This window comes from Amia ocellicauda, chromosome 3 (assembly GCF_036373705.1).
Source record: "Amia ocellicauda isolate fAmiCal2 chromosome 3, fAmiCal2.hap1, whole genome shotgun sequence".
Lineage (NCBI taxonomy): Eukaryota > Metazoa > Chordata > Actinopteri > Amiiformes > Amiidae > Amia > Amia ocellicauda.
Window position 1 is genome coordinate 47,459,914 of NC_089852.1, and position 25,177 is coordinate 47,485,090.

The following is a 25,177-nucleotide window of genomic DNA, read 5'->3' on the forward strand; positions in this document are numbered from 1 at the left end:
AATTAGGGAATACTAACCAGAATATGAAAACGGCCAAAAAACACAGCAGAAGGAGGAAACGCCCATTCTCTGAGTTTGTATAAAATATAAATATCATATATCAAATTTAAAAAAATAATGTGAGCTGTCATTTCATACCATGTCCAGTTTCGTTAATACACTTTTTTGGTAATAAAAAAACAATTTCCCAGACTTATAAAATAAGTACAAATTGGCATATGTGAGCTGTTTCTTTTAATTCCATGTCTTGTTGTGTTAATTCATTTTTGTCTGTCGTAAAAGTTCTATTTTTGAGGCTGATTAAATTATTACAAAAAGGCAGTATTGTCTAATAGTAAAACACATGTTTCTTTTCTGACAAGTTTAAGGTATATAAGGTATAAGGTTATTCAACTCTAGCACCTGCATTATTACTTCAAGGATCTGCAAGAAAGGGCTTATGCATTCAGTCATCAGACTTTATTTTCTGTTAACAAAACTATTGCCATTGTCTACAGACTTTACGGAGATACAACATTTAAAGATATTGACCTCACTTTAATATTTTTTACTTTTACTATAGAGAGCTGGGAAACAATGTTGGTTGTGCATTGCTGTGCGTGTCTGAGAACACAATGTTCTGCTTTGTCGCTCACTAATTTGCTTCACCTTTAAAAGTCCTCTTCATAACTTACCCAGTAATAGTGAAAATGGCAAATAACCATCTAAGCCGCGAGAGAAAATGACAGAGAGTCGCACAGAAAGCATTAAAAAGGGGGACAGAGCGCATTAGAACTGAAAGTAATAGCAAATCACACATGATAAACTACTCATTTAAAGGCTTTAATGAAGCTGGTGTTGAAAAGTGGCTTTATAAAGCAATGAGACCACGAAGCGCTTGTTCTCATTTAGCCAGCCATGGTTTTATTGTGCTTATGATGTAATTAATGAAGTTGTCTTGTGTTTCCTAAAGGGTGACTGCAGAGGCTAACAATACTTCGATTTCTGTATCCTTTAAGGATTATTTCACTTTTTTTTGTGGTGCCTTTAAGAAAGAAAAAACGGGCGGCCCTGTCTATTAGCAGAGCTGTCAGCATAACAAGTGCTTTCTATTTCCAGCCCCCTCTTTAATAACCTTTTGTGTTACTCAGAGGTAGTTCACATAATCGGAGTATATTGTCAGCTTATTGGAATTGGGCAAGCATGAAATGGAAGTCACATTAATATTGATCCAAGCCCTTAACTGCAGTGTTTTACTTATCAGTGTCCTTGCTGTCTCATTTCAGGTGCACAGTTATTCACTAATGTGTTACATTCAATGACACTCATGGTCGGATCTTTATTGCTAATTTTAACAGCAGTGTGAGCCGGATCAGACGGAGGTATACACTGTATGTCCCGTTATTAGAGCAATTAAGGAGTATCTTTGTTTCAGAATGTGAGTTTTTTTGTGGTATTTTCTATACCTATTGTATTTTCCTTTTTTTTTTCTGAAACCAAGCACTGAGCAGATGTCACATTATCTTATTCTAAACCCAGCAAAAGATCTTGAACCCCTACAAGGCCGTTACCTGGATTGAACAGGAATTGAACCTGTTTTCTATGTCAAATAATGTTATTCAACCTATGTTTCCAAAAGTGCATGTCTTTTAGAACTTGTCTGCTGATTCCCAATAAATACCAGTCAATTATATGAGTAAAGTTAACTTTTTAAATTATTTATTAAGCAGATAGATAGAATAGGACAACATATTACCATTAGTTTAAGTTATGATTCTCTTCCATCATAGTTTTACAACGATTCAATATAGAGAATTACATTTTGCAGTTTAATAGAACAGCATAATTTACACTGGATATATATATATATATATATATATATATATATATATATATATATATATATATATATAGATATATAGATATATAGATATATAGATATATAGATATAGATATATATATATATAGATATATAGATATATATATATAGATATATATATATATAGATATATAGATATATATATATAGATATATATAGATATAGATATATATATATATATATATATAGATATATATCTAGATAGATATATAGATATTTACAAGATGTCTGTCATTCATGGTTTTCAAAATGAATGTGATTTGAATATCTTTACATTTATGCCATCAATATGTTTCTGTGTTTCGGTGGATCCCCTATTGCCAGACGTGAAAACGCTTCAGTTTAGAAAATGTAGAACTTGATGTTGGTCATGAAAGATGTTCAGGATTGTGGGAGAGGGGGAAAAAGCAGCCTAATCTGTTTTGTGTATTTTTTACAAGCCTCAGATCAGAAACCACCTTTTCTCAGGACTAGGGAACACCCAGTGAAGGGACGCTGTATTCCAGATGTTGGTCGTATCAGCGCTCCCTGTCAGCGTACTTAGGCAGTGGTGACAAGAAGTGAGGCAATTACTCCGGCCCGAGCACAGATAAACAGCCACTGCACACAGTACCAATACACTAAAGATTACAGTCAGTGGTAAAAGACACTGTAAACCATTAAACAGTCCTTAGTTAGGCTTTTTTTTTGGAGGAGAGAGAAAAAGGGGAAAAAACACAATCATGAGGGATACATTGAGGCCATTCTTAAAACTGAATGATTAACTAATATATATTTTTCCTTACTGAGAAGACATTAATTACATTAATAAAGCCTGAATTAATTTTCTTCTCTTTTTTCAAGTTAGTGTTTGCCTGCTGCTCCATTGACTGCCCTTGTACAGTAATTGAGGGCTGTGTCATTTATCAGCTTTGAATGGAAATCTCAACGTTCTCTGTTCCGGGGGAGGATCTGTGTGGGGGAAATAATCAGGCCGTAATAACAAAGAGAGAGATGGTGTGAAGTGTACAGTCCTGCAAAGGCTGGTAATTTCCCTATACAGGTCCATCCTGGCACAGATGTCGTAAACCAGTGGCCATTATTATGATTAAAACCCAGCTGCATCTGTTTTTTAAGCATCCTGCAGACATGATGGCATTAATTGATCAGAAATTAATAAGCTTTTGAGAGAGAGACCTTCAGTCTTCTGTATTTGGTGCATGTAAGCACTCCCCCTGGAAGTTTCAAACTCCCTCAATATATCGGTTTCTTCAATACACACACACACACTGTATTTCTTTGTTTCCTCATAAATAAAGCAAAAGACATCGGCATAATATCTGGTTAAGAACTCTTGAATTAATAAAGTATTAATCAATACATACATACAAAATAAAGAGGAAGAATTCAAACATTTTCAGGTTCTGGAGTATAAAAAAATACATTTAAAAAATAAAATCCCCCTCGATTGCATTTCTTTATTTATTAATCATTTCAACTTGCTATCCAATTTTCTAATTCCCCAAATAGTTTTTTACTCATACTTTTGTTTTCCGGAATATAATTAAAGTACAGTCTGAGGGTTTTATTTATTAAAGCAAGTATACTGTGCCATAACTCCTTGAAGATCTAACAGTGAATGCTATATCCTTTTGAAACTGGGCAAAAGTAAAACAGTATTCCCACATTAAGTGCCTATACCATTTTCAGTTTTCTTTTTGGTAGATTTTTTTTTCTATATAGTTATAGGACTAAGAAAAACACATGCTGTCTGACTCCACACAACCTTAAAAAAGGAAAGAAAGAAAACCACAAAGCTCTGCCCACAAGAAAATACCAAAATTTAGCATTTATATAAAACATAGACCCTTGGCAACAGTGGTAACTTTTGATTTATGCAGAGCATAGCACTTTTTCTTTTAATGCTTTCAACTATATCTGTACCATATTTGATAGTAAAACTACCAAACACTTAAACATTTCCAGTTCGGGAGCCCCTAGAACAAACTGTAAAATCAGATTGACTACAGACTTTAACCATTTCAGAAATCTACACTTCCTCATTTATTTAAACAGGACCAGTAAGATAAATACAGCATTTAAACAGCAAGATTAATGCAAGACATGGAAAGCCGTGCACAAAGACATCCCATATGTTTGTATATGTGAAGGGCTGGATATATAGATATATATATATATTTTTTTAATATTGCAAATTTGTTACAGAATCCTATGGAACTACACAGGATATATACAATTGATTTCCCTTGGAAAATTGCTTGACAATTTTGCTTTTCATTGAGAAGCAGGACTATACAAAAAAACTAAATAAATTGAGTGTGAATACTTGAAGCCACTGTGCAGGAATTATGAAAAATCCATTATGATGGTGTGATTGGGCTGCTCTTGAACATGGAAACTGGTTTTCATTGGGTTGGGTATATTTATTTGTTTAGTACCAATATTTTTATTTGAATATGTATGTTGGTTTACAGGGTTATTTCCAGAATATTATGCTAATAGACTGAATAATGAACAAATAATCAAAAAGCATAGTTTTAAGGAATCACCTATATAGTACGACCTTGGAATAAACAGCATTACGCTATTATGTATGTATATTGACTATAAAGACTCTAAAGTGGCCAGCCACCATCTCATCTGCTGAACATTTGGCCAGCTTATCGTTTTGTGAGCTGGCATACCACCATTCATTTACTGCTGAAATAAAATGGTCACATTCCAGAGAGCTGATTGGCTGTTCGTGCATTTTTGTATATTCCCATGGTCTGGCAGTGGCAGTAATGTCTTTGGTCGCCCCAGCCTTAATCCAGTTGATGCTGTGCTTTATAAAGCAGGGAAGGCAGGTCTGTGTTGGTCAGGAGCAAGGCAGAAGATTAAGTAAATGTTTCACCACAGCATTGATTCTGTACCTGTTTTTATATAAAAATAACAAATACATTTGACTGTAGAATTTCAGTATCACCAGTGAAGAAGGAATTCCATGTGAGATGTGTTTCAATATTTCAAAGGTGTTTTTGAGATGATTGAAGAAATATGACATCTGAGCTTTTTTCGTGTTTTTTTTTCCCTTTGCTTTAACTTGTGTGCTGTAATTAACCTCATTATTTACAGTCAAGCTCCCTGGTCTGCTGTAGTTCAAAATGACAGTGTTTGACTTTAAGAGAAACATGAGATGAACAGGCTTATAAGGTGATCTTCCACCCAGAGATGGCCCTATGGGTCAGTATGGGGATGCAACTTACTGCACTCAAAGCAAACCCAAACCTGCTGGGTGAAGCATTCACCTAAATGTATTATTGGAGTGGTCTGTATTATTTAGAATATCCTTTAACTGATTTCAATTTAAACCTTTTTTTTTCTTCTTCTTCAAGGCAGTCATCCTTCTTTTCTTCTCTCATTCAATTTATTTCCACCATGCCCTTTGAAGTAGAGATTATTTTAATGCAGGCGGGTTGTATATGTACATATGCATAATCTCATAATATTTACGTTACCCTGAGACACACTGTTATTACGCTGATGACATCATCAGTGCTGCTGTGGCAGCCCCTGCTTGCCGTTAGTATAAACTTTCCAGGCCTAACAGAGTAGACTATCACGATAATCTCTGGCCTTTTCTTTTTCTTCTTCTTGGTCATCTTTTCCTCCTCCTTCTCCTCCTCCTATTTCTTCTTTGAATTCTTCTCCTGCTTTCTGCTTCACTTTCTCCATTCCTCTGTAAATTATGAAAAAGGGGGCTTTTTAAATGATTCGTTCCAGATTACCTTCTGTATTTTATTAAGGGCACACTTAACTGAAAAAATACCGAGCACATTCTTATAAAGACGCATGAACCAGTGTAGCAATAACACGCCTTCTAATGTATTTATTTTTCCTCTATATTGAAAAGAAACAAAAAAGTCAGGTTAGAAATACAGAAAATGAAGTAAATTCATCTTACAGAAGAACAGGAAAAATGTTTTTGTTCTTTTCCTTCAGTCAATACTCCTTCATTGTTTACTGTATTGCTTAATATTTTGTAATAGGTACAATCTTTTTTAATTTTTACTTTCAATGCTTTATTCATGTATTTATTAAATTTGTCTTGTTTGACACCTTCACCCATGGTTTTAGAAAACATAATTGCATTATAAACTTACAAGGAACTGCAAAACGTGCCGTAGCCTAAAAGTGATACACCTGAGAGTGTTACCCAGTGAATGGTGTCTATGTTGTTTGCAGTCCCATCACAGCTTGTTCAGGGCCTTCCCCACACAGCAGCGCTCAGTCTGGCTGAAGGACAGCTCACGTCAGCTCTGTAGTGACACACAACCTCAGAAGACCTGCTGGTCTATAAATACCAACCTGGCAGGCCTGAAACTTTACGCTGCTGAACGTTTCTATCTAAAAAGCGCAGCGTGCCTGCGGTACTGCTTTGTCAGCGTATCGACGCTAGGCTGTTGTTTACGGAAAGAGTGTCTTAGGCTGTCTAGTGAAAGGAGAGGGTGAGGTTTGCGTGATATATGAGGAAAAAGATGCCACGAAGTTCACTGCGCGGGTCAGGTCATCCCAAGACGAATGATCTTATAAACGTATTCCACTCTAAATCTCTTTTTGATTTGTTAGGTGTGAAGCGGCGTCTTTGAAGAGAGCTGTTTAAAGGCTTCTAATGAGGCCACTCAGGACACGTCTCCTCCCTGTGTCTGTAATTTTGACAAATTGATCTGTAATTCAGAAAGGATATGTTGATTAGAGGGCATCTGTGGGCCTCTGAAGCGATCATTCAGAACATAAATTGTTTCTTATATCAGACAATGTTTTTTTTGTTTTTTCTTTTCTTCATCCATCCACTCTTCTCCATGGCTGTGAAGGTGGTAGTTCAGAGTCTCACACTTCTTTTAGCATTTTTATTTTTTCATATATGTTAAACAATAATGAAACTGGATTTTGTTAATATTTGTAGTTATCTTTCAGCTGCTGACTTGCATTATTACATTTTACCCTGCTTGATTGGCAAGAGCTTTGACTGACATTCATTATATAGGCTATATATATATATTTTTATATATATATATATATATATATATATATATATATTAAACTAACTAGACTTGCTCTTTCTGTGTTTAGCATGGCACTTTACATTTCAAAGGATGATAAATGCCAATTAAAAAATGGAATGTGTTTTCTTTATGCACTGTGACTTAAAATGTATAAAATGAAGTGCAAAACTGTCCAAAATTCATCACTGTAAAATCATATTTTTAACTAAAACCATGAGTTCTGTAAATTATGACTAGCTCACCAGCTTGTGATTTTCAAAATTATGATTATTTTTGTATAATTATTTTCCTATTCGAGCAGTCATGTATCACTGTTTGAGTCTCCTATTTCTTACAAATTTGCTTTATTCCATTTGACTATAATGACGGTATGCTGAGTTACTGATGTAGTTTTGAATTTCACTCACTGCTTTGATCCGGAACTGCTGTCTCAGTTTTTCCTTGACATTACACTGCATCCATTTCCTAAACATTTTAATTTCTTATCCTCTTTGTGATTTAATTATTTTTCTAGATATGAATCAGTACAGGAAATACTGTATTTAAAAAAAAAAATATATATATATATATATATATATATATATATATATATAATTTCTTTATTTTTGGCTGCATTGACAACAGTCAAATGCAACCCCTTCAAGATGTGGTGCATAGTGCCCAAGGGAGTAAGAGCCTCAATAATAGCTTTGTTGAAAGAAAACGTGTTCGAAGTGTGTCACAAAACATGCCGTCCTTACTTCCATTATGTGGAGATTTCAGCTTTCTGTTTCTGCTGAGTATGACTTGGTGTAAAACATTAAACAAAACAAAAAAATCTTCACAGATGTTTCAGTGTGTTCCGCTGTGGCAGGAAGTGAGATGATTGGTAGTAATTAATATTCAATAATTATTTTATGCTGTCTTACTTAAGATGCATGATTCCAGTCATTTTAAATGAAACAAATGAATAGATGTACTGCTTTACAGTGGCATCACTTTATCTCCATGTGATCAAATGCATCTCCACGTGAACTCTCATTTACTTTACATATATTTCCAGAATTCTTTTTGTTAATGCAATCTTCTCATTTTCCTAACTAAACTGTTTGCACTGCATACATAGTTTGTAAGTTTTCCATGTTATTTAATTGGTTATGTTACAATCTGTACACTGTTCAATTGGCTGCAGAATCCGCACAGACTAGCCAGGCATACAATGTTTTCCAGCAAACATCACTGCAGTCACAAGGTAGCTTAGGCCAAGAAGTGTACAGCGGAAGCAGATTAATCTCCCACCATGCCTTATTCCCCTTTGCTCAAACCAAACTGTACGACAGTGTACAATCTTTCCTGAAGCTCTTTTTTCAAGGATAGTTAACTATTGTCTGGCAAATAACAAAATAGTCTCTTTCTCGTCTTAAATTATATAAACTGTTGCTTCCTGTTGCTAAACTGTTCAAAAAGTAGTAATTTAACATGTTACAATGACCTTACTGTAAAAATGTGGTTTATATAGCTGTAGCTGTTTTTTTGGTTGTTTTTGTGGTGATCAACATACTATACTATTTCCTATTTCTTGTAAGACCAATGGTTATGCCTGAGATTTAGGCCAGTCATGGCACATTGTACATCATAAGTGGGCATTCTCTTACACTGTTGCTCTGTGCCGTCTCCAGGCACTGATGAGGATGAGGTGGTCAAGTCCAAGAAGACCTTCCGCAGCCAGGCTGTGGTCAACCAGAACCCCGAGACGGAGCTCATGTTGGAGGGAGATGACGACGCTGTCAGCCTGCTGCAGGAGAAGGAGATTGACAACCTTGCAGGTAACTGGCTGGGAAAACGTACCTGCTGTTTGTACATCAGCTGCTAAGAAAGGCTACAGTACCAACACTGGTAAATGCAGTCCTTGTGCATTCTGGGTAATCTGGAAACAGATTGCTTCATGCAGTCTGTTTCAGACAGAGGTAGATGAAAATCAGAGCAATCAAGGGGCTGATTAGACAACTACTGTGAGATGGTACAGCTGTTTGTATGTCAGCACAGGAAAGAGAGAAATGGTAATGCAGGTAAATGCATAGGTCTTATGCATTCTCCTTTGAGATCTAGATCCTAGCGTCATCGAGGATACAGCTGAGCTGGAGTGCAGTCCATCTCCTGTTTTTCAAGACTAGGCAAAGGGAGGCATGCTGTGAGTTTGCAGTACACCTAGAGGCTATCAAAGCAAAAAATAAAATATAAAAATCACAGTTATCCATAGTCATCTGTACCTCCCGAGTTATGTGTCAGAATAGTCTAGGTTAAGAAATATAACCCTTGGTGTTTTCCACCCGCTGTCTTTTAATAAATGTCTGTGTATTCAAATGCGATGGAAAAAAAACATCAACATAGAACTGAATCAGGATTTAAACTATGAAATGTACCAGGCCTTTTCGGCCCCGCGTCCATCTGAGTGTATGCTGATATACATTATCTAAATTGAGGTAGTTGAGCTGCACTGCTTGTTTATCTCCTTAAAGTATTACTCTGTCTCACAGCTTTATCGAGATTATCGCAATTTAGCAGTCTGTGCTTTTGCTTCGGCCCAAAGCCTTCTACAAGAAACAAACTGTTACTGAACTAGTAATACATTCATAATTAAGGAAGTAATGCCAAAATGTGGGTACAATGAGTCCCGTATGAGCGCCTAAATGGATCAAATTGATATCTTAATTGCTTAAAAGGGCAGTGATTTGGATCTACAGCAAGTCCATTAACGTATTGTAGTCCAGGTGCAAAACAACATTAACATCAGTCTTTTTTCCAATTAATTTCTGGGATCAAGAAGCTACTAGCAAAACAAGTGTGTAACGACTGGTCAAAGGTCTTCTCGTTTGAAACTGTTTTCCTGTTCTTAACCTTTTATTTAGCACTTAATCCTGTCTTTTGATTGTGCAATACCTTAAATAATGCTGGTATTAGTACTGCTTAAGAAATGGGAATTTGTATTTACAATCAATACGAACATTCTTAGCACCTTAAAATATCTGAATCTGAAATGGTGAACAAACAGTGAGTCACAGCAGAAGGCCTTATCACAGCATTTAACTTATTTAATTTAATCTGAACAAATTAAAGAATTAAACACTTGTGTTAGGTGTCTATGTGACACAGATATCACATATGAGATTGTCAGCTGAATCTAAAGCGCCCTGCATGTTTCCACACCGATATCTGCCCTGATCTCTGGCTGTGCTCGATAATCTTCAGGTAAGTGGTCTACAAGTGTAAATGCTGTTGTTTGAGTTAATACTTGTCTGTATATATATATATATATATATATATATATATATATATTTTTTTTTTCTTTTTAGCCCGTTTCCGTCCTCGAGTATTTACATCCAGAGGCAAGTCATATTATTTGTGGATGTACTAACACGAGAAAGAAAAGATCCATAGATCAGTAATTTTGCTAACATGATTTGGAAGATGAAAGTGCAATCAAGTAACACATTTTAGAATTTTTTAGAATTGTATCTATTTCCTGAGATGATACTCCTTATTTGCTTAACTGTCTGTTTCCTGTTCTTGTGTTCCCATCTAAAAGACATTTGTTCTCTTGATTTACTAACCATGTGTGTGAATAATGGAAATCTGTTTCTCAATTTATGTGGGCCCATACAAATTCTGTTTGAATTATGTTTTCTCTGCAAGCATTAAAAACTCTGGAGTTCTAACAATGTGATGAAATGTGATGCTACATTTATACGACGAGTTTTGCATCAAAATGTTTTTAAACACAATGCATAATGTTCTAATTTCTGAAACAAAACAATGATGATTGGAGTTTTTTTTTTTTTTTTATCTCCTTCAAATTATAATTGGACAAGTTGATCAAATATTGTACCTCTGACAAAAGTGAACATGGATTTTCTGAAACAGCAGCCACACATGTTTAAAGCTATATTGTATTAGAACTAAAGCTCAACTGAACTGCATTTTGCCCCCGTCTCTGACCACTTCTGGTATTGAATTTTGTAGCTAAAGTCAAAGTCAAAGCGTTTGTTGTAAAATGCTGAAGGAAGAGGTTTTACAACAGAGATCAAACATATACCAAAGACAGGGGGGAGGAATGAAGAGGCAACCCTTCAGTTTGATATATATATATGACAGCTTTCCCCAGATAGGTTGGAGAACTTTGCAGACTTTTCATATTTTTTGGAAAAAAAGTAGCCGTTTCATTTCCTGTAGGGGTGTTCACAGTTTGAAGATCTTACTGTATCATCAGACAGGGCTCTTCAGCTAGTAATATCACAAACAATATCCTCCCATTTTTATAACAACGCTTTTTATTTGCTAAAAAGTGAAGTGTCTGTACACTTCTGTTGTACCTTGGCAAATGTATACTGGGTACATTAGTCTGTGCATTAAGGGGTAAATTATAAAGCAACCCTATATTTATTGCTGTCATACAGGTAGCAAATTCTTCAACGTAGTTATATATTTGTTTGAAAAACCATGAAAACCTGGAATTTTTCCAATAATATTTGGTCAAAGGTAGTCTATAATTATCTAAGCACCGAAGTAAGTGTTATACAAACCTCAGGCAATCTTGTGGTAACTACATCAAAAAGAGTGTAGATAAGATATTAGTCACAGTTTCATTTAAGTTTAAAAGCAATAGGTATGGCACAGCCCCGAAGATGATAGATTATGCCCATAGATTATGTTGTTATGTAGACTCACGGTTTGCATCTGTCTCAGTGTTGCTCAATGAAAGATACGATATGTTGCCTGGAAATATTTTGCTCTAAGATGCATGCATTTTTACTGGAATACAATAGTTTATTCTGGCAGTAGACGTAAACTACCGTAAACTATAGTAGTAGTAGTCGTAAATTATTCTGGCAGTAGTTGAAAAATAAATGCCGGTGCTTTTTCACTCAGCTTGTGCGTTGAGTGATCTGCATGCATTCCCATCATGCTTGGGAAATCAATGCATGTCAGACTGTCATTCTTAATAACAAATGTCAAAGTTTTGAAATGAGAAATCCAGCTCACACAATGTTCTGATAGGGTATTTTAATACATGTTTTTACAATGCATTTAGTGATCACAATATACTGTTTTGTTATACAGAAATAGATAGTTGTGACATATTTTTAGTTTTATTAGGAATAATTGTAGTAAGCAGGAGAGAAGCACAGCCACTCCACAGATTACATTGCCCTGTCTCCGGATACATTGATGTCCTGCATGGATGATAAAAATGCAAGGCTCCTCACACAACGTGAAGCAAAGCGCACAAGAGCTGCAGCAGCCAGTATGTGAACAATGGAAATTGTTCCCCGGAGACAAAACTGAGATCCAATCATCCAGGCCCTGGCAGGTTGTCAGGGGGCACACTGGCTGGGTATTGACACGACACTGGAAGGCCTGAGAGATACCCCTAGGGTGGACCAGATGCAGAATGTGGGGAATGCACACAATGGCCCAGTTAACTTCTCACTCTCCAGGCCAAACAGTTGAGAGAGTCAGGGATTTCTTCAGTGTATTTCTAATAACGCGGCTGCTGTGGCTTGTACTGCATGGTGTTACAGCAGTTTAAACTGTGACTGAGCCCCGGGCGGACTTAATTCCTGCTACGTTCCTTTTTAAGTGAAGCTTGGGCCTTAAACATTCTTTGTCAGTGCCAGTATTATTATTAGTATTATTAGGAGTTAAGTTTTCGAGGGCATAAAAGATTTTCCATTATTTGTTTTTTTTCTCTAGTTCTCTAATTTTCCATATGAATTGTTGTCCTATGGGCAGTATTTTTAAAGTGCTTTATTTGTTTTGCATTTTCTCGCCCAAAAAACATAACCCAACCTATTCCAGAGTTATTTTCCATCCATTGAATCTCTAGGACCAATGGTGTTGATCGGTCTAGCTGGAAAGACAGATAGACACATCACTTGGCACCAGGGGGAGTACATTTAAAAATAAAGAAGCGATGAACATTAATTCCTATCCATTTTGGTGGTTCTTACATCTCCGAGGAAATAAGTTCCCCACTGGTCTTATTGAAGGTTACTTATTTGTCCATAAAAGCAACTTCAGATAAGCAGCCAGTGGGTATCAGCATGGCATCCCAGTGTCGTGTAGCTGCCCTTGTTGAAAATATGGAGACTCTGTGGCCAGCCGTGCTGAGCTGCCGCTGGGGAAGGTCTCTTTTTTTGTTTTAGAGGATCAGAGTTTGAACGGGGCATCAGACTTTCTCCATACCCGGGAAGACCGCCTCAGCGCAGCATTCTTGACATCTTCTTGGGCATTGAAGTCAGGCTTGCTTTGATAGTCTACATTTTTGTGTTTGTTTTTCAGGTTTTTTTTGTTTTTGTTTTTTTGCATTGAACTAGAACCTTCCAGTGGTTGCTGTGAGATCGTGAGACTTTCTATAACAGGGGTGTCCAGAAACATCCTGCACCACAAACAAGTCATCTGCTGTTGTGGTTGTCCGATGGTGACTGTGCCCTCATTGCCGCTTGAGCAACTCCAGTCTCCTGGTTGCACTTCTGATGTCTCTAGATCAGGCTGTAGCTCATACTCAATTGACACACCACAGAATGGTCTCGCTCTGTCACACCAAGTGTTCTGCACATTGAGGACTTTTTTGGGAAATGAGCCTTCATTACTCACAAGTGACATACGGGATGTTTCACAGCAGGATGTGTTATTAAGTAAATTATGAGCATTAGGCACGTGTTGATCATAACCTAGAACCACACAGTCATCAGGGAAGCTCAACCAGGTTTTCATTTATTTTATGTGTGTATTTAAGAATAAAACTAAGCACAGGCTGATGGTTTTTGGTGTGAAAGTGCATGGTAACAACTAATTGTGCACCTTAAGAGTTGCAGTTGTTTGCTATTTGGATGTTGTCATGAACTTGTGAACAGTGAGAGAAGACGAAAAAAAATAAAAAAGGAAAAATTGAGCTTAGGTTTCCTACTACTGTGTGAGAACCGAGTTTGATGCTGGAGACAAAAACAGGCACTTGAAGAAGGAATCTGCAGCTGTTTCAGCCTGTAGCTCCATTTTTAGGGTCACTTGAGGGCCAGCAGTATCTCGAAGACTACAGAGGGGGATAGTCAAGGAGTGGATTGTCATTGCCGGTTGTTTTTTTTGCCCAGTTCTGCAGCTAAGCCAGGCTTTAATGAGAAGCTATTATTGGGTACCGTTACAGAAATGCCCCCACCAAACGACTCCACAGCTGCAGCTGAAAGGCAGTTTATACAAATAGATATGGTTGGAAATAGTGGAGCTTTCATTCCTTGTTTTGTTACCCTGTCGATATGATCTGCCGCTGTAGTAGCATCAGCCAAGGCCTCTGATAATGGCCTGATGTTTAATACCAGTCTTTTTAAAGATGTGCTGGTTTGACCTCTGAAACAAACTATTCCTGAGGATTCCTCTTTCCAGAGAAGTACAGGTTGTCTTTGACTGGGCGTCTCTTGGTTTCTTACAGAGCACTGTAGCATAGCGCTGTTTACTGTGGTACTGTGTGCTGCTTTATCTCAGTTTTATAGGCTAAATAGTGGAGTTGATGGATCTGGCGAAGTTAAAATGGCAGTGTATGCCTTTTACAGTTACTCTTAACTTGGTTGTTAGAGATTGTGAACTGCCTGTTCATTTGTTCTTTGAAGGGCTTATAGTCCTATGATACAGATCTGCTTCATCCCCAGAGAACAGAACGCAGTCTTAAAGCCAGACTGTGGGTTTTATTACTATTCACTTATTTTCTTTATCCGAGGTGAGTGGGTGGGGTTAGTTTTTTCGGATAGGTTTTAATCTGGTTATGTGAACTGGATTAAGTGCACTTCTATAAAGAATGGCTCTGCTTGCATACTGTATTGTAATATAGTCAGGATTCTTTCTTTTATTTATATTTAAATATGTATAAAAAAAGCATTAGGCAGGATTGATTCAAGATATGTTCTATACATATATGGTGTTCTAACCCATATTAAATGAATTCCATATTTTGAACAAAGCAGACCCAGTTCCCAGTCTGTGGCACTCTCAATATGAATTTCTATGAACCCCACCTTATTGGGTATATGGAAAAGCAGCATTTCTACATTTGTCTGCGGCTTCATTGTTATAGTAGAGCAGAGGTAAGCAATAGTTCATGAACTGTGATGTTGTTAAGCACAGGCAGTTTTCCAGCTGTTTATACCCAACACAGAACCACTGCTGCAAGCTAAAACAACAGCCAAATGGAAAATAAAAGAATATCTAGTTAAGTACCTTTTGGTAAGAAATGTGTATATTCATATTATTTGTGAGAGAAAGTGTGCTTCTGGACCTCACTACAAAATAAAGTAGTAGATTATAAAACTCGCAGAGAAGAGCACAAACAAAAGTGCTATTAACCAAAAATATGATATTTTCCAGTTCCAGTTATTTATTTGAGCCAGTGTAAACAAATACATTTATAAAAAAAATTAAAAATTAGTCAGTGCATTTTTCGCTATATTATCCTACTGTACGTCTCTGTACTAAAAATTAGTGTTTTGATTTTTGTGGTCAATGAAAGAAAAAGATGTGCACTGCATACAAAACAGTCTTTATACAGCCATCACGGGTCATGTTCAGGTGTAGGGCACAGCTGCCGAGAAGAGGAAGGTCTTGTCCTTCACGCATAATGAGCACTGTGACTCAGGTGCCCCCAAGTTTTGGCTCAAATTCTGACATATGCTGCCTCCTCAGCAGAAAAGTCTCCTATAGCAAAGTGAAAACAAGCATTTTATATTCAAAACACCTTAGTCCTTCTAATAGCTTTAAAGTAATCTTGATGCCATTCAAGAGTTTAATCCATCTATATGAAAAATTGTCAACTGGTTTATAGTGGAATTCCACAAAACAAATGTGTTAAAAAGGCAGCTATCTTTAGAACTGCCACTGTAGTAATTGAACTAGACATCACTCGGTGACATTTATCTCATTGGGTCAGCAAATTAAGTCTGATTAATACATTCCTGGGGGTGGTTATAGAATATAATCTGTAATGGTGTTTAAAACAGTGTATACAATAAGACCTGTGAGAAAAAGTGCTCAACTGTGAGGGAAAGGAGCCATCTGAGGTAGCAAGATTTATTTGTATTATTATTAGTTTTAATATCTCTGCATAAATGATGATTACTCTAGATGTCGTGGTCATAAAACCATGGGGACGCCTGCTCAAAGTCTGACTGAGTTGATATTTCAAATGTTTTTTTTTTATTTGATGAGTTTAACATTTTCTGATATTTGTAACATTTGTGCATTCATTAACATTTATCTGTAGGGTTTCTTAATGAAGGAAGAAGAAAACAGATTTCAGATGAGATCACAGAGTAAAACATTGCCTTTTTTCTTAATGTAATAGGTGTTTAAAACATCAGTGGAAATCAGCTCTTATACCAAATCCAATGCATTTCATGTCATTTTAATATACAGGTTTCTATGGTAATGAAAAATAAAAACAAAAACATCTCTGAGAAAGGGTGTCTGCTAATAAATAAATATTAATGAATAAATAATACATAAACAAGAGGAACAAATGAGTGTTATGCAAAAACTGTTCTGTTATTGCATCATGTTCTTATGGAATTTAATTGTTCAGTGTTTCCCCTCTTTTTAAGCACATTCTACCAAAGTCTATGTAGTCATTAAGAAAAGATTAGAATGAGAGTAATTGAAAAATGTCTACCAGCTTAAAAGTTCACAAGTTCTGAGAGAGAGAGAGAGAGAGATTTTTTATTATTCTATTTCCCATAATTCCCCATTAGTCTCCCCCTTTTCAGTGTCGTAGTCTGGCAGCCGTGCAGTGACATCACAGAAATGAGAGAGGAACACTCCGGTTCTTTTCATTTTAGATATTTTGCAATATTGTAATGAATTCCAGACGAGAAAAAAAAAATGAGAAAAGATATGTAATTATTGTCTAGGGTTTTTTGTTGTTTATTTGGGACAAACAGTCACTTTTTATACACTGTGTGATTGTATATGGCATTGATGATGAAACAGTGCACTTTTCACGTCTGATTTAGTTCCAGTCCAGATTATAAAGCAGTCTTCTGTTGTTATGTACAAAACAGATAATGAACTCATACCCAGTTCATTAATTGTTTTAAACCTGCAGTAGAAATGGTTTTAACTCGGCTTTTTGGTCACATTCTTTAATATGGGATGTTGATGAATATCATTGGATCTCACTTCTTACTGAATTATTTAAAATGTGTATTTACTAAAATTAAATATGCCAGTGTTTTATGGATTATGTCATGAACCTGTAGGTATATTTTTGAATGTATTATTTGGAACATCACTGGCAGCAGTGATTTTGTATATCAAAACAGGACATTTTATTTTTAACATCTGTAGCCGTTTTAACTTCTTACTATAATACACCAACCTCCCAGTGAACTGTTATTTTGCTGTGTGACTAGGGACAATGTCATGCAGTGAAATAATATAATAATTGTATACAAATGTATACATAGTGCTGCATAATTGTCAACATAGACTACAGAATGCATCCTCTTGAAGTTGTTAGTCTGTTCAGTGTGGACATCTTGCATGTGCCGTATGTGAATAGTATACTATACAAAAGATCTCTGTATCACTGTACCACAGATCAACTCTCATAATCTATTACAATCACCCTTCTATTTGGTTCTGAATTAGTCTATTTTCCTATTAAGCAAAAGTACAGTATTTGGCATGTATTGAAACTATACAATTTCAGAAAAATGCTGCAACCTTGTTATAAAGGCAATAAAACATATTTCTGTGCATGTTCATATTTTCATAGAACTGCGATAGTAATAACACATAATTAGTAGTAGTAATATGTCCCTCTTAGTGTTTGCTGCTGTTATTCGTATTAATAACAATAATAATATTAATAATAATGTCCAAGACTAACCAGATCAGTGATATTAAACTGGCCATTTGTGCAACCACTCTGGGTGAGGGCTTACCGTCCTGGCATATGGAGAACCTGCAGTACTTTATTATGCTTTATGTAAACATTTTAATACTATATCCTAATTATGAAAGGACTACCCCAGAAGGGATTAAAACCTAATCCCCTCTCTCTGTGGCTGTACAGGATTAACTGCATATTGTCTTACTCCTTACAAGTGTCCCTCTAGGCTAAAGTACAATTGGTTCTATACTCCTGAAACATCCTACTCCATTTGGGGGGAGCTTGTAATTGAAGGTTTCCAACAGACATTTGAAAGATAACATACTATTAGCCAGGCGAATTGTATTCCTTAATCATATGAGAGACTCCGTACAATAAAGGGAAAGTTGGAAACGGCTTGGCGTTTCCTTAAAGTTTGGTTTAATAAGCCATGCCATTTCTTATACTAGACTAAGTAAAATACACAGTTTTTGTTTTTTTATGGTTAAGTGGAATATGCTTATTGTTACTAAAGAATTACGCATGCAAAAATACAAACAAACAAAAATATACGGGCATCATCAAGATGAGACGGGAGACAAACGTTTAATTTCGCCCCAAATGTAGCCATCCTGCTAGACTGCTGACAGTATAATATTAAAACAATAAAATATTATTACAAATGTTTAAGTTAAACTTTGAAAAAATAAATGTATATTTGTAGACCTAATAAATACACAAAACATCGTCCGACTAATTGCAATATAACATTTTTATATAAATGTGAATTGTTTTTTTTCTCTCTCTAAAAGCCTGAATGCGTGTATATGTAGGTATGATTGTGTGCATGTATTTATGTAAATGTACGTACCGCTCATAATTATACTGATTTCAATATGTAATTCTCTGCATTCGTAATTTGATTTTGATATTTAGTAAGTATTGAAAAATATAGCCTGCATCGCTCAACATGTCGGTGACATTAAGGAAATGGTGATTCTATTTATAAAAAGCTTTTGTATAATTTTAACTAATTATTATAAAACGTCACAGGATGATTATAAATATATATAAAAAAACACCATTGGTGTGTTCAAATTGAATATAAAGGTGCAGGCGTAATGTCATGACTGAATACTGCTATGCATTGCAAGTGTAGCAGGATACATGCAAAGATGTTTTTGTAACAAAATGAAATGATAGTTATTTTACTTGTAACATTAGAATAACAAATAGTTAAAAATGTAACATTTGTTAAGCCTACCTGCATTAAGGTTTTTCTGAGTTATTGCGTTGTATTCAGCGGTATACATTATTCATAATTATTCATAATTAATTTAAGACCAAATATGCTTCTGTTGTCTAAAACACCACAAACAAATCAGAGCGCTCTTTGTGTGTATATAATGATAAGTATTGTTGTTGTTGTTGTTGTTGTTATTATCATATCATAGTTATTATTATTATTATTATTATTATTATTATTAAAATGCAGGAATGAGGGCCAGTTATTTAAAGCGGACTGGGATGAACTGGTTAAACCTGGAGAGAATCGCAGGCAGCCAAAGGGGGGGGGGGGTCTGAGATCCGTCCACATACACACAATGAAGGAGCGCTGTGGGAATTGAAACCAAAATCCACTTGTAAGCTTGCAACAGTATCGGGCATAATTGGTTGAGCAACCATGATTAAGATTGATGAGACATTAAAGTGGCTCTTCAGAGTTCAGGAGATCGATAAATATCCCAATTCCAAGAGCTTTCTTCTAGCTCGACTCGCTTCAGTGCAAGTATAGGCTGCATGTAGCGACACAGTGTTAGACACTGTACAGAAGATGGAGGATCAAGAGAAAGAGGGAGAGAGGGAGAAAAAAAGTCACATGTGATCGCTATCAGCTGACCGGGGTCAAAAAGCCATTTATAATAAATATTCCAGAAATAATGTGAGTGATCGAGGGTAAACACTTCACGTTTTAAAAAGGTTGTCAGACATTTTCTTCCAGCGTCCTTCCTGATGTTATAATTGCAGAACATTTTTTTTTAATTATTATTATTTATTTATTTTTAAATCAGGCCTATACTTCTTTACAATCACTATTGTTTCAACAGTGTGGGAATAGCAATTATTTAGTTGGTTTGCTTTTTGTTTTCTGTCCAGTATATTACATGAGCAAAAGGAAATAGCCTTTCTTCCCCCGATTTACATTACTCACTCAATTAGCATTGTTCAATTAATATGCAACCACCTCAATTATATATTTGATATATAGTAATAACAATAATCAAATGTAGTAGATGAATCCTAGGAGTGTGAATATGTCTGTCATATTGTTCAAATTATAACCCAATCGCACCCACTCGCATCTTCGTTTACTATAGCCTAATTCTTCCGATTAGAAGATCTGACTGAATAATTTTAAAATTAAATAAAAATAAAATTATTGTATTAAATACACTGGAAAAATAATCATAAAATGTCCAATAAACATCTTACAACATGCTTGAAATAAGATTTCAAAAATGGTTATTCGTTCCTAGTATCTCGTTGTAATAATTTGACATTTATTAAGCTACGCCTCTATTTGGTGTCCAAAACAGAATTTATTTATTGTTTAAATGTAGGTTGCTTTTCTCAGAATAATTGTAATATATTTATATAGGTTAACTTGTGTATATATTTGATTTGATGTATTATTATTGTATTATTATGTGCCACGTTTTTTTTTATCAAATTGGCTTTTTACTTGTGAACTGTAACCCAGCCTGTATGTTTTGGAGAGCCATGGTGTTTCCCGGTGTCTGAGGCTTGTGCTTTGCGGCCTGCAGGTCCGGTGGTCCTCAGCACGCCCGCCCAGCTCATCGCCCCGGTCATCGTGGCCAGGGGGACCCTCTCCATCACCACCACCGAGATCTACTTCGAGGTGGATGAAGAAGACCCCGCTTTTAAAAAGATCGACGCCAAAGTAAGTCTCACGTCACGTCATCGTCACCAGAGAGAGATTACTGGGCTTCTTAATTGGATTTTATTGTATTTCAGCGTGTCTGATCTTATTGCAGTGGGCTTTATTTAGGTGTTCATTATTGTCTCCGAACTGCATCTTACCTTCATCTCCTAATTTACAAGAATCTGACCAACGAAACGAAAAAACGGCCATAAAGGATAGGGTTTCTCTTTCACTACTGCTAGTTGGATTGAACATTTGACTTAAATGTGGCCTGGGTGTTTAATAGACAGATAGCTTTGGATCTGTCAGTTTGTCCATCTATCAGTCTGTCTTCCCTCTATCTCCCGGTCTGTCCGTCTGCCTGTCGTTAGTTTTAACACAACCCAAGGTTTTGAATATTTTCAAATAATTGAATGATCACAATGAACTAAATCTTTTAAACAAGGATCAAAAGGCAGGGATCCCAGTGCGGCGTATTGCACGACCCCGAAGCTGTTCAAGATAACCTAATACAAACAGTCCTGATACCTTAACCCACAGGTCCTGGGTCTCAGGGGAAAGCAGGCCAATAAACGTCCAGGGTCTGCTCAGCTCAGGCACTGCATTTGCAAAATATAATTCTGCAGCTGCTGACTTTTTCGACACATACATGTAATTGTTGCTTAATAGCTAGCCTAAATGGCGCCAAAACCTATATAATATTTTATTTGACACCTGTGGGGTGTTAAAACTGAAGGTATTTCAAATGTATTGTGTAATATTTTACGTTTTTCCAACACTAACGTTGTCTTCCTCATATTAACAAACGTGCACATTTTGCAATTTTCTCCAGTGTTAAAATGCAACTATATACAACCACAGTATTTAGTGAGATAAGTGGGAATTTTGCAAAGAACAAAAATATTGTAATGTAGCCTAATATCTTCAGCAATTGTGCTTATTGTTGGCGGGTAAGTGAATTGTAGGTTTTAAAAAATAATGGTAGTAAAAACCATCAACTCCGTAAGATGATGTGTTTTAAAAAACAAATCTGTTTGCAAACGACGTGTTTTACTATACGGTTATATTGTTATAATTGCACTTGTTTGATTTGTTTCAATTATGACAAAATACATATGCTAAGAGAATAGTGGATTGTTTTTATTTTATAAATATAAGCCTAATGATTATCGTATTTTTTCATACAAAATTGGTCCAAAGTGTAAGGCATTATGTTGCTTAACTCGGTGTAAAGTACATTTAGATTAAAATGAATATTACAATATTCACGTTTTGTAAATATTACTTTTATAAAGACACCTGTTTTCTTGGATTCCTGCTTAATTGTCACATACATGTATTTATTTTTCCATAAGGGTAGTTTTGATAACTGCAGATATTTAAATAGGTGACTCCTTATAGATTTAGCAATGACACGATATTTTATTAAAATTAGTTTTCACAAGGATAATATTAAATTTTGCTAGTAAAGTTACTTTAAATGTGTTAGTTCGATTTTTTTCATTTTAAAATCGTTCAGATATATGGAGCGGTCGTATTAGATTATTACACGTTATATACATAGCGAAATTCATATTAATTAATATATATACATGACCAAGTTTTAAGGTTATTTGATGATAAATCATTTTTGGGACACATGTAATATTTAACTTTTTATTAGCTCTTTAAATAAATTCAGAGACAGAAATAATACTTAAAAAAATCACAAAATGTTGTATTCCAGTGTATTTCAAGTGCATTTTTTTTTCAAATATATATATAATATATATATATATATATATATATATATATATATATCAAGCGTTAGCATATAAGCAAATCAAAACAAGATGTTCGAATATATTTTAAATAACAATTCAAGTATATTTATGGGAATGTTATCAAACTGAACAAATAGTACCATCAGAATGTAAACTTTCAAAATTAGACACTTTCCAATGACAATAAACAAAGTCAAATTACCACTGATGCCATCTACCTTAGAGTTTCCTTTCTAGCAGAAAAATGATGTATCTATAAATAGTTGGAAATTAGCTTCTATTTACGTGTCACAAAAACAACATTCACAATTTCAGACCACTGGGATCACAATCTATATATACAGTATCAAAATGTACAGTCTAGTTTTGTCCAGGGCTCATTTTTTTTTCTTCTAAAAACAAAATAATAAAAGAAACACATGTGATATATATTGCAAACAACCGCAGCCTGACTTCATATGTATTGACGGTTGGGGGAAAAAATGAAATAAACCCCAGATATGACAATGATAACACTGATGTATATCCACCTCTTTTATTTGTAATATTGGTATCTATTACTTTGTTTCCCAAAAACAACAACGACAGTCAAGTTCGAAATATTTTAAGCCGGTTATTTATAATTAAATTCAATTTAATACTCATCAAATCCACGGGTTATTTCGGTTTTTTGCACACATGGGAAAAACAGAACAGCAGAAGGATAATTTCGTCCGAGGAGTCCTGGATTAGCAAATTTCACATAGGCCTTGAAGTTAGACCTATCCACGTATGTATGCATTAGTAGTAGTAGTAGTAGTAGTATTTCTTATGTTGTGTTGTATGTTTTTACCTCAGAGTTTTTCCAAGCTTTTGGGGTTGGTAAGAATTTCTCTGGCCAATCGCCAAGTCTGTTTGGCCGCATTTTCCAGGGCTGAATGGGGTTTCCCCTGAAACAGGTCTAAATTGGGCAAGAAATAGTGCGGACATCTCCTGCACTGCAAACAGGAGATGAGCTGTAATAAAATCCCGTTCAGACGATCCCCAAGACAGCTCTCATCCCAGTCGGACTCCCTGGGATGCTTTTCACACTCGTAGGAGACCAAAGTTTTCATGTGGTAATTGTTGAGCGGCTGTCCGGGAAGTTCAAGGTGACGGTCGCGCAACGTCTTCAGGACGGACAGGCATTTCTTCCTGCAGCCCCCCAGCAGCAGCCGGTTCTCGGCTTCGGCGAATTGTAAGACCCAGGCGTCGCTTTCTGCCGAGCTCTGCTTCCCGTTTAAGGAGTAGCATTCCTTGGATAAGAGGTTAAAACCTTCCGCTTTGACCTCGGCCACCCTGTTGGGTCCTGGCCAGGGGATGTGGGGTAGAGGCCAGTGCGCCGCGCTCCTTGGCCAGATCCCGGTGCACTTGAACGCCGGGGTGATCTGGACCACGTATCTGTCTCGGATGCGCAGTTTGACCTCGCTGGTGTCCGCGACCATCTTGACCACGTCCCTGTAGCTGCACTTATCGACAGCCTGGGCCACCAACGTCTGAAACCGGGAGCGGATCTTGCGCGCCGAAAGGTAGCCCGACGCGGTGATGAACTCGACCCACAGAGACATGCTCCTTTTCCGGCCGTCGCTGAGCTTGAGCACGGCGCAGCCCGGCAGAGAGCCGTCATCCACGAAGTTGAAGACCCCCATCTGGTTGAGGTAGAGGACCACCTCGAACTCGGTGGGCGAGATGACCTCCAGCCCCTCGAAGCGGTTCTCCATCTCGTTGAGCGAGCTGATGAAGCGGGGCTCCTGCACCTCCACCTCCTTCAGGACGTCCGACACCACCTTGCACACCTCCCGGATGGTCTTGGAGATCGCCGCTTTCCGAGACTGGCATTTCTCGTTGTAGTACTTGTTCAGGTGGTACACCAACTTGGCCTGGGCCGCTATCATGTTCGGGCAGAGATCCGGGTTGTACACCGGAGTCTCGCAGTAAGCCGACGGATCCAACGCGGCTGTTTGTACGGGAGCCAATTTTAGAGAACAAAGTCTGCTATTCTAAGGAAAAAAAGTGTGCATCAAATGTAAAAAACAACAGAGTATGATTTGGGCTCAAAACACCCGTGCTTTAAATCCCCTTAATCTTTATCAACAGCTTCTAAAGTGCGGCAAGTCCTTCAATGTGGAGGGGTTCTGGCGTTTAATAATCAAAAGTCCATTGCAAACAGCAGCAGGGACTGAAATCGGACACTTGCAAAGCGTTCAGTAGTCAAAACAGCCCCCGTCCTTGTGCAGTGATGCTCCTGTGCGGACCGGGCCGGCGCTGGCAGGGAGGATGCCAGGGTGCAGGGTGCAGGGTGCAGGGTGCAGGGTGCCTGTGCGAGAGGCGGCGCAGGCGGCGGCTGCTGTGCTGTGTTTAAGAGCCCAGATGCACTCCTGTGGAAATTATAAAGGCAGGGCTAGGATGGAGGGGGTCCAATCGCCAGTGAATTCGTCACTGCCTGTAGTGTATCGACAACAAATTAAACCCTGGCTTTTATATACAACTAAAACTAAAGGTAGGACTCTGTCGGACAGCGGAAATACACCTACACATGGGGAAGTGAAGAAGATGATGCTTGATTTTGTAAAACAGACTTGTTGTTGTTGTTGTTGTTTTTGTGTGTGTTCGTTTGTTTTTTGCCAGGGTTTAGGAATATACCTCTTTCAATAGAGTCAT

At 36.7% G+C, this 25,177-nt stretch overlaps 2 protein-coding genes across 2 annotated transcripts in view; one reads left to right on the plus strand and one right to left on the minus strand.

Moving 5' to 3' along the window:
* nbeaa (neurobeachin a) overlaps positions 1-25,177 on the plus strand; it is a 320,946-nt gene that overhangs the window by 211,297 nt on the left and 84,472 nt on the right. Inside the window, exons 39-40 of the mRNA XM_066699758.1 lie at positions 8,562-8,708; positions 20,617-20,753. Of these exons, the coding sequence (XP_066555855.1) occupies positions 8,562-8,708; positions 20,617-20,753 (284 nt within the window). The remainder of the gene's footprint in view (positions 1-8,561; positions 8,709-20,616; positions 20,754-25,177) is intronic.
* On the minus strand, positions 22,579-24,890 carry mab21l1 (mab-21-like 1). The gene has a single exon (XM_066699757.1). The coding sequence runs from the start codon at positions 24,409-24,411 to the stop codon at positions 23,332-23,334; it is 1,080 nt and encodes a 359-aa protein (XP_066555854.1). The 5' UTR covers positions 24,412-24,890; the 3' UTR covers positions 22,579-23,331.

Excerpts from the sequence above, each read along its gene's own strand:
- mab21l1 (XM_066699757.1), bottom strand. The coding sequence starts at position 24,411 with ATGATAGCGGCCCAGGCCAAGTTGGTGTACCACCTGAACAAGTACTAC.